The sequence below is a fragment of the Saccostrea echinata genome, unplaced genomic scaffold, assembly GCF_033153115.1.
Source record: "Saccostrea echinata isolate AGI-Se365-2 ecotype Australia unplaced genomic scaffold, CSIRO_AGI_Sech_v1 ptg000048l, whole genome shotgun sequence".
Classification (NCBI taxonomy): domain Eukaryota; kingdom Metazoa; phylum Mollusca; class Bivalvia; order Ostreida; family Ostreidae; genus Saccostrea; species Saccostrea echinata.
In genome coordinates this window covers 2,777,993-2,788,640 of record NW_026889797.1, presented here as the reverse complement: position 1 = coordinate 2,788,640, position 10,648 = coordinate 2,777,993, and the positions used below count along the sequence as shown (strand labels likewise).

At 31.8% G+C, this 10,648-nt stretch overlaps 1 protein-coding gene and 2 long non-coding RNA genes across 3 annotated transcripts; 1 reads left to right on the top strand and 2 right to left on the bottom strand.

Moving 5' to 3' along the window:
* The first annotated feature begins 546 nt into the window (after positions 1-546).
* LOC133203201 (uncharacterized) lies at positions 547-2,314 on the top strand. The gene is made up of 3 exons (XR_009723346.1): positions 547-706; positions 930-1,077; positions 1,361-2,314. It is a non-coding gene; the product is annotated as an uncharacterized LOC133203201 (long non-coding RNA).
* Positions 2,315-4,951: 2,637 nt separating this feature from the next.
* On the bottom strand, positions 4,952-6,830 carry LOC133203174 (protein draper-like). The gene is made up of 6 exons (XM_061339014.1): positions 6,728-6,830; positions 6,342-6,473; positions 5,794-5,931; positions 5,502-5,642; positions 5,330-5,426; positions 4,952-5,227 (listed from the first exon to the last, which is right to left on the bottom strand). The coding sequence occupies exons 1-6, from the start codon at positions 6,828-6,830 to the stop codon at positions 5,053-5,055; spliced, it is 786 nt and encodes a 261-aa protein (XP_061194998.1). The 3' UTR covers positions 4,952-5,052.
* An 818-nt stretch (positions 6,831-7,648) lies between these two features.
* LOC133203209 (uncharacterized) lies at positions 7,649-8,829 on the bottom strand. The gene is made up of 3 exons (XR_009723355.1): positions 8,793-8,829; positions 8,547-8,678; positions 7,649-7,727 (listed from the first exon to the last, which is right to left on the bottom strand). It is a non-coding gene; the product is annotated as an uncharacterized LOC133203209 (long non-coding RNA).
* Between the last annotated feature and the right edge of the window lie 1,819 nt (positions 8,830-10,648).

Sequence of the window (10,648 nt, the reverse complement as noted above, 5' to 3'; positions counted from 1 at the left end):
GTGTCACTCGACACTGACTGCAAGGTAATGAAAATGTGCTTAATTGTTGTGTATAACTGTTTTCTGTCTTTCAAGATATTGAAACAGTCGTTTAACATTTCAGACGTAACATCTGGGGGGGGGGGGGGGGGGGAGGGGGTCACCTCTTAATAATTTACTGCATCTACTACCACTGTGTATAGTGTCAAGATATAATAAATTAAAATAAAAAAAAAATCATTCATTTTTTTTTTATAGATTTAGGACAGCTAAATAAAGGGGCGACTATTTTTTGTTTGATGCGGGGGAGGGGGGGGGGGTAAAAATATATTAACCTCAAAAATGTTTAAAAGATATAATCTCATCTCAACTGAAAAAATGATTAATAATCTTTCCTTGTCTGATGCCATTATTTCCTTTACCTCACTGAATTAAGAGTTTCTGGGTCAGTTTATTTCCTTTTGTAGTGGCAATGGGGGGGGGGGATCAAACTTTGTTCATTTGAGATAAACATGAATAATATGTCCCTGATTATTAAGGAAATCAAATATTCTATTCATCACTGGCTGGAAAATAATTAATCAGACTTAACAGTCAAAAAATTACCTTTTCATAATTTATCTTTTGTAGAAACAAAGAGTGGAGAGCTAATGCATGGTGCTAAGTATGGAAATGTCTCTTGTGGATTGGTTGTGCCAGAGACAAATGTACATTATTTCTATGTTGGGTAATGTCCTTAAGAATGGAAGTTTTTTTCAATTACAAGGGACATGACTTTTTCATATGTTATCACTGTACAGAGATCAAAATATTTTTAAACATTGTTAGGTACTCACTACATTATTCCATCTTTAGAAAAGTATTTAAAATTATTTTCTCACATTTTTTAAAGAGACCAATATTGTGAAGAGATTTTTTTTATTTTAATCTTGAATTTGGATATTATACAGGTCAGAAGTCTCGGTACACTTTGGGTGAGTGGCAGTTGGGAAGATGGAAGACCTTCAGATAGTTTGAGATGAAGAAGTTTTTTTAAATGATTGAAAGTGATCATCATAGAATCAACTCTATTATGAAGATAAATTACGAGCAAGTCAGGTGAGGAATTGACTTCAATGTGTTATCACATTGTGTAAATGAATCTTCATTATTAAGATCTTTTACATTTCATTTTTATATATGAACTTGCTTTTCTATTATTCTAAACTTCCAAAAATAAAATTAAAGTAGTTAAAGCATGCTACAAACATTTTAAGTATCTTGGCAAGTTTTCAGGGATATTGCAGATGTGCTTTAATTTCAAAAGATAACTAATTTATGCAAACCTGGAAAAGAAATGGATGTTATTATCTATAATTTCGAAGATTATGTTTATTATTAGCACTCCTTTTGTCCAACACCCAAGAAATCTGAGTATCCATCCTACTGTTGAATTAACTGGTGACCAAGAAAAGATGACAGAGAGGGGAATCAAATATGGATGCCATTGTGATCAAACATATACACACAGACTAGAAAATATCTGAAAATTTATAGATGAACATTCAAGCATTTATAATAATGAAAGTTATTCAGCAAGAGAGTTTTTGCACAAGTTTAATTTCAGTAAAATTGTGTATATTGTGCACAGAGGAACTTAGTATGTAACTCATTATGATTATCCATTTCTTTAGAGGATGTATTCGGAGTATATTTAAATAATCATTATCTTGTAGAAAAGAGCACACAAAAATTTTCTCTCTGTGTGAAGCAAGACACAAATGCATACACTCAAGCATTAACCACAACCACTGTTACATATTTTCCAGGGCATGTGAAGTCGAGCACACACAACATCTACCACAACACCAGTTACATATTTTCCAAGGCGTGTGAAGTCGAGCACATACATGAAAATGTGTGAAGCTGGACACATATGCAAAAGCACAAGCATCTACCACAACCAATTACATATTTTCCAAGGCGTGTGAAGTCGAGCACATACATGAAAATGTGTGAAGCTGGACACATATGCAAACATACAAGCATCTACCACAACCAATTACATATTTTCCAAGGCGTGTGAAGTTGAGCACATACATGAAAATGTGTGAAGCTGGACACATATGCAAACATACAACATCTACCACAACACCAGTTACATATCTTCCAAGGCGTGTGAAGTCGAGCACATACATGAAAATGTGTGAAGCTGGACACATATGCCAACACACAAGCATCTACCACAACCAATTACATATTTTCCAAGGCGTGTGAAGTCGAGCACATACATGAAAATGTGTGAAGCTGGACACATATGCCAACACACAAGCATCTACCACAACCAATTACATATTTTCCATGGCGTGTGAAGTCGAGCACATACATGTACATGAAAATGTGTGAAGCTGGACACAAGCATCTACCACAACCAATTGCATATTTTCCAAGGCGTGTGAAGTCGAGCACATACATGAAAATGTGTGAAGCTGGACACATATGCAAACATAACAACATGTACCACAACACCAGTTACATATTTTCCAAGGCATGTGAAGTCGAGCACATACATGAAAATGTGTGAAGCTGGACACATACGCAAGCACTCAAGCATCTACCACAACCAGTTACATATTTTCCAAGGCGTGTGAAGATGGACACAATGCCAACATTATCTACCACAGACACAATGCACATATCACATTTAATCCAAAGTATAAAGTCAAGCTCAAACAGGCTCACTGCATGAAGCTGGACACATGCATTTACTTAAGCATCTTGCAAAACTACCTCTGAACCTATATTCTAATAGATGTTTAAGCATTTTGTTTCTTTATTTTGTGAATATGTAAATTACACGATTATGCTTACAAGATGTCAACATTATTAACCTGTACATAAATACTCATTAGATAGCCTTTATTAGTTTAAATTGGAAATACTAGTACTTTGCCTGATTTATGTTGTGTAGTTTCTCATCAGTGATCTTGAGTAATAACTGAGTAAGGCATTTTTAGTTCCATTTAAACTGTGAAGTTTTGACACGTGTACATGCACCATAAAGGATGAATAATATTGTATTGTATTTTAACCTTTTTTATTTCATTCTTTGTCATTTTATTGCCTGTTCTAGTAAAAGATGTAATCTTGTAATGTTTGTAACTGTTTTTGGTAGATATTTATAAAGCAGAAATTATAACAGAAAAGGTTTCAATATATCTAAACTAAAAGCAAATAAAAAAGAGCTCTCCATCTATCAGATATCAGCAAATCAGATAACTTAAAGGTTAAGTCATAGGGAATTTTAAAGTTTATTATATCTATATTCTGATATCTGGTACCATCTTTACATTTGTGATTTTCCGTCTACAGTATACAAAAATAGTATAAATTTTTATATTTTGTAGATGACAATCTCTAATACTAAATACAACTGGAAATTGATATAACGCATGAAAATTTGTGTATTTTTAGTAAGATCAAGTTTAACAAAATGGGGTGGGGGTAACACAATAGACACATCAGATACCTATTTATTGAAAGTCAAAAACCATTTGTTGAAATCTTATAATTAAGTACGAGTGTATTATACAAAAGCCAGTATTCAAGTAAGGATTTTAAAAAGTTTCATTATATATATATATATATATATATATATATATATATATATATATATATATATATATATATATATATATATATATATATATATAAACTTTAATGCAGCATTAAAGGTGAAAGGTTAGATTTAATTACCTTTTCGTGTAAGTAAAGGTTACCTTTTCACCTTTACTTTTTGTAAAGTTAATACAAAGATGACCTTGCTTTTTGGAGCACCTTTAATGAGATTTACTTTGCAAGTAAAGTTTTGTAAAGGTGTTTTTTCAAGCAGTGTACGGCATTTGAGCAGTGGCGCCTCTTTATCGTCCCAACGTCTACCGAGACACAGGCGTTTTTAAGGTCATATCCGAATGACTTGTGACTACGTTGTGCTCATGACGAAGGAACGGCCATTATCTATGGTTTACGTCTTAGGTTTGACACGGCATCGTGAACAAGAATAAACCAGGGCCTCCTTATCACGAAATAGTTTAATGTTATATAATTTAGAAATTTCTATTACCATTTTTACATAATGTTATCAAATATCATTAAAGAAATAAAGAACAATATGTTCAACACAACATTTGTTATACAGATATATTTCAGGCAGCATAAATTTATTCTTAATATCATGTTTGTATAGCAATTAAACATTTTTATTTTTTTCTTCTGACATACATGTACATCGTTTCCTATCTTTTATAAATGCTATTTGACTCTATGGAAACATTAATAGATTTTTTTTGCTGTTCTTAACTTGCAGCTGAACAGGACTCGTAAATAGGCCTACGCCATATTAGTTTTCCTATCTCCGATATAACAACTGGGGTATACTTTTCGTATTCGACCTGGCTACTTTCTTGTCACGGGTACCTGTGTGGTATGGACCTCACGCGTTCGGGTTGGTTATATAGCATCACCTATGATTACATTTAATTGCAGTTTACGTGTATTTGTGTTTGTACTGCACTGACTTGTGCAACTATTGAAAGTTTTTTGGTGTCGCTACCGAATGTTTTACAATGGCTTTTTAAAAAAACGCCCGTCTACACAGATTAACAGTGATTACACTGAACCTCAGATGTACATGTAACTACAGGATAAGAGAAATATGGCAGGCAAATTACTTTTTTTAATCATGTTCACCTTTAAGAGTAAAAGTTGTTAAACATTTTCTGGTTAAAGGAAATATTATCTTTTATTTGCATTTGGGCAGTTGAAAGGGTTTCACCATGTAAACAGAGACTGGTTTGTTATCATCAAATTCTAGACTAACAACTCTATAAAACATGTAACCTACATATTTGTAAAATACTGAAAACAAATGAACAGGAAAGAAAGAAGAAAACAATTAAAAAATATCATAACCAACATTTTATCTATATGTACCTGTTTTTTTTTTTATTTTATTTTTTTTTTACAAGAAAATTATTTATGTATAAAGAACAAAATAATTCGCGGAAAAAGTAGTTTCTCGTATAAGTTAACTTTCTAAAGCTTAGTGTCGTAGTTGGAAGGTGTTTCCAATTGTAGCATCACTGGATTCTCATGATTCAATAAAACGGGCTGATCGTCCTTTTTGAGCAAAGACACATCTTCATTCTGAGGAATGGAAGAGTCGCTGACAAAATATGATTTATTTGTCATTGTTCTCGTGTGATTTATCCTGCAGGAAAACAAAATCTATTTTTAGAGATAACTATAAAACTTAAACATATTATAATAAATAATAAGAACTTTAAGGATACTTGAACATTGTTTTTTTTACCTTTGAATTATTTTGTAGAGCACACACAACAGGATAACAAAGAGAGTGAAGCAAAGTGCACCAAGAACATTAAAGAAGTATATCTGGTAGTCTTGGACTGTAAAAAAAAATACATATAAAGTAAAATATTTCTTAAATTTGGGAATTTTTTTAAAAATTATTATATACTAACCCTCTAGACATTCACTCCCCTTCACTCCAGATATACAACCCAATTTACAGGCACCAGTCACGTGATGACAGTCACGTGATGTTTTACAAAATGTACTGCATGCACTTTTACAGTTAGGTCCGTAAAACCCAAATTCACAAACTAGAAGAAAACCAATTCACACGCTGATTGATATCAAAACAAAATATTTAGAGTATATTTGTAGTGAATACTCCTCATGAATATACCATAAAATTTGCGGCTGCAGTTAAGGGATTTTTGAAAGTATAATTCATTTACTACTTTACACTACCTGTATCACATTTATTTCCATGATATCCAGATCCACAACCATTAACACAGGAACCATTGACGTGATGACAAGGTTCGCTGTCCACACATTTACCACAGGTCTCATTACAACCATCTCCATACCGATGCTCATCGCACTCTATGATAATGATAATGAATTAATATACAAACAGTGGTTACTTAAACTTTTCTTCAATAATAATTACCATTTACTTCACAACTATTAACACTTCTCTTACTTCTACAAATAATAATGGAAATTATGGTTAATAGGTAGCGTTTCACCAACAACTATATTATGTAACATTTCTCAGGTGTGTTATGATAAATTGTGATTTGAATACTTTTTAATTGTGCTTCAGTTACACATATACAGGGCAGTTAACACGATAACTATTATGTAATCTTTTAACGTGGAACTTTTATGTACGTGTTACGAATGAAGCGTTTCGTTTTGTATGCTTGTGCAGGTTTTTATGGAATTGTAAAATGAAAATCAACTTGTATCTGTATGAATAACAAACGGTGGTTGAAGGTAAAGGCATTTACCTTCATGACAGAATTCTCCTTTCCAACCAGGATGACATATACTTCCACATGCACCGCTAAATCTGTCACATTGTTTACATGTATCATTACACCTGTACACACAGTTTTCTCCAAAGTATCCATTCCGGCATGCTGAAAATGAAATATGATTATTTCATAGCCATTTAAAAATAAAGTAAATTATGTGAACTTTGTTATCTCGAATATACATAATTGGAAAGAGGTATCGTTTTCAATGAAAAAAAAATCTCATTCCAAAATTATTTCTTTTATTAACAATTTTTTCATGAAAATGCCGTTGTATGTTTGCAATCCATTATTCAATGTATAGGGTATTTTTTCCCCTCTTTTAATTTCTCTTTGAAATGTACATGTATTTCAATTACTTTTGTTACATAGTTGCCCTTCATAGCCCCCAGAACATCCATCCAAACACGTTCCATTTATTGGTCTACATTCCTCTGACTTCTTGCAATGACCACAAGTCATGTTACAATACTCGCCAAAGAACCCATCATTACATTCTGAAATGATTTAAATATATAATGATTCACACAAAATACAAAAATATTTTAGCAAATTGAAAAAAAAGAATGCAGTATCTATTTCTTACTGTGACAAGAGCACCTAGATCACTGCATTTCGTCAAATCTGGAACTACATGCATAGTTTGACACATTTATGATTTTTTATGCACTGCATTTAGCAAAACGTTGGCATTTATTTTGTAATCTTTCGCACTACAGCATCCAGAAGTTAAATGCTTTAAAATGTTTGTGTTTTTTCCTTTCGTTTTTTTTATTGTTCGTTGCAAAACCATTCAAAATAAAAACTAAAATGTGATGGTATTGTTTTTAGACTTTTAAAGTAATAAAATGTAATCAAATCACATTTAATTAATTACTAAAATAACCTTTTCCACTTGGAATTTCATTGATTGGAATTGGCGTCCTAAAGGCATATGTTGAATTTTTACATGATAAAATATTTTTGAAGAACGTCATAAAGGGAAATTTTGTGAAATTAAAAAAAAAGCAGAAGAAAACGATCTCTTTGGAGATCAAACTTTTCTTATTTTTGTTTTATTCTTTCAAAATTTGATGACATGAGAATATCTTTATAGTTTACAGGATAAAAGAATACCAAAATCAACAGGAGGACAATTCTTTAAACGAATTTCACTAAAGTAGAGAATAACTGTATCTAAAATCATAAAACAATGTGAATTTGTGAAATACTTTTATGGGTCTATACCTTCATGGCAGAATTTTCCTTTCCAACCAGGATAACAACCGCTCTCACAAAGCCCATTTGTTCTATTACATCCCTTACATGTTGTATTACATATGCTGACACAATTTTCTCCAAAGAATCCGTCTATGCATGCTAATAAACAATAAATTAGTAGTAATTGGGCTTATTATTGCAAAGCATTGCTGTTTGACTTTAATACATTTCAAATGAAATATCCATATTAATGTACAATTCAAAATAGTATTTGAAATACTTTTATTGCAGTATTGTCCTTCATATCCCGCAAAACATCCACTCAAACACGTCCCATTTATTGGGTGACAATCTTCGATATTATTGCAATATCCACAATTTAGACCACAATGCTCTCCAAAAAGTCCACCATCACATTCTGGAAGTTTAATAGTTTTTGTAATGTACGGAATGCATTGTACAAAGTGTTTAAAGTTGGTGATTTTCATGCAATTTTCAGTTCTTTCGAATTGGAAAGTGTTTCGGATAAAACTCTTTAGAGGACGTGAATTTAGTCTTAAAATTGAAAGATCGGTAAACAACTTGGTTTACTTCCGACATACAAGTTACCTTGAAATCAAACTTAAAAGATACGATTTTCTATTTTATTCTTAAATCATTTGTGCAAGAAATTGTAGCAAATTATTCCTACATTGCATAGAAAATTAAATGCCCCAAATGAGGTTTAGCGTTGAGCGTGAAGAGTTGTGCATAACCTTTAATAATCGAATAGTTCACGGAATTTCAGACAAAATTTCCTTTTATTTCTTTTAGATTGGTAGAAAGAGTTTGAAGAAAATTATAAATTCATTTGCCTAACAGTATTCAGTTTTCATGTTCAAACATCTCCAACTGCATGAAACTAGGGAAAAATTATCTTAATTACGGAAAATACAACAATACGTGTAAGTATGAAACGATGTCTCTGACGTAATTTACCTTCATGACAATAATCTCCTTTCCATCCTGGATGACACCCAGTTTCACATTTACCATTTGTTCTGTTACAGCCATAACAAGTGCTGTTGCACGTCTCCAGGCAGTTGTGTCCAAATGTTCCGTTTTCGCAGGCTATAAAATCATTTTGTAACACAATATAACTCTTACAACTATATATGGAAAATGATAGGAGACAGAAACAGTAATTGTTCAACAATATATATTTTACACTGATGACTGCTTTACTTTTGTTGCAATAAGTCCCTTCATATCCTTCATCACAACCATTCATACGTGTCCCATTAATAGCCTGGCATTGTTTTAAGTTTACACAGTATCCACAAGGCATACTACAATTACTTCCATAGAATCCTCCGTTGCAAACTGGAAAAAAGCAATTATAAAACAAATTTCTATTATATAATGATATATGTGATTCGGTTTCTGCTTTCCGAGTTCAATCTTGAATTCTATAGGTATGTTAAAAAAAATAGTATGAATTAATTTTTTTGTTATATTTTATGTTTTTGAACGTTTTAATAATATCTTAAACCTTTATTCTTTAAATAAATCGGTTTTTCAGAATCAAATCTAGTATTGTTACCTTCATGACAGTAAGCACCTTTCCAGCCAGGATAGCATCCATTATCACAAAGCCCACCTGTCCTGTTACATCCTATACATGTATCATTACACTTGCTGACACAATTTTGCCCAAAGTATCCGTCGCTGCATGCTTCAGTATAAAACATGAAAATTAATAATCTTCGTAATTACAATAACAACACATGCGTTTCAATAACTTACTATGTTTTATGTTGTATATGCGATGTTGTATATACATTTATGAATACATTTAGGTTTTGTGTTTCATTACATTTATTGCAAAACTGTCCTTCATATCCAGCGGAGCAACCACTTGAACATGTTCCATTGACCGAGTGACATTCCTCAGAGTTCTTACATTGTCCACAAATCATGCTACATTGTTCTCCAAAAAATCCATCATCACATTCTGAAAATAAACAGTTCAAATTTTGAAGAAAAGGAAGTATATTCATATGTCTTATATACGAAGAATGCTTTATATAGATGTTTTGTAATACATTAAAAAAGGCTATATGTATAACAAAAGGCTGAATCTGATTCTCAACGAACATATCCTAATACATGGTACTAACTGACCAATGTTCATTCCTTGCGAAGAAAATAGTTACTTTCCCTTGAATTATACAGTGTGTCGTGAAAATATGTATTGTTTAGGAGAATTATCGAAAGAAAGGGATTGTCATAAGCTTTTTCGTGGAATTAAGCTTAACGTCTCTTCTTTATATCAATATATCACAGCTGGTGATGCTATATTTATGTCAAAATGTAAATGATGATCCATTTATGGAGTACTAGTAAATTTGAATACCTTAACACGTGTTAACAGTTTGGGCTGAAGGGGGGGGGGATTATCTGTTAACATATCAATTCACAATCGTCATTGTACACAATTTACACCGTTTTGATGGTCAGAAATGTTTGTGGAAGTCTTTTATAATTTTTTTTTTTTTTACGGAATGAGATATAGGTCTTGATACGATTTTTCCAGACCCCCTTGTGTTGTATGAAATTACATTCCTGGTCAAGCTATCGTAATGTGAGAGTATATTATAAACAATACTCCAACATAACTGAGGTCAAAATAATTACATGTGATATGAGAATTTACATTTCCTTCGTTGTATTAAGAATAATACCTGTAACAGCTTAACTCGTTGACTTAACCACCCTTCCATCTTGGATTAGTGGAATAGATGCGACTTGCTCTGCTTAAACCGGTACATGTAGTAAAATTAATATATATATATATATATATATATATATATATATATATATATATATATATATATATATATATATATATATATATATATATATATATATATATATATATATATATATACAGTTTTGTGCCGTGCGGATTGTGGGTTATTTTGCGTCTTTTTCACTCACGTTGTGGGTATCGCAGCTGGGTCATTATATATTGACCCACAAACCATGTGCCTAAAAATTTGTTTATGACAATAATATAGCTACTATTTTCATTTTTTACA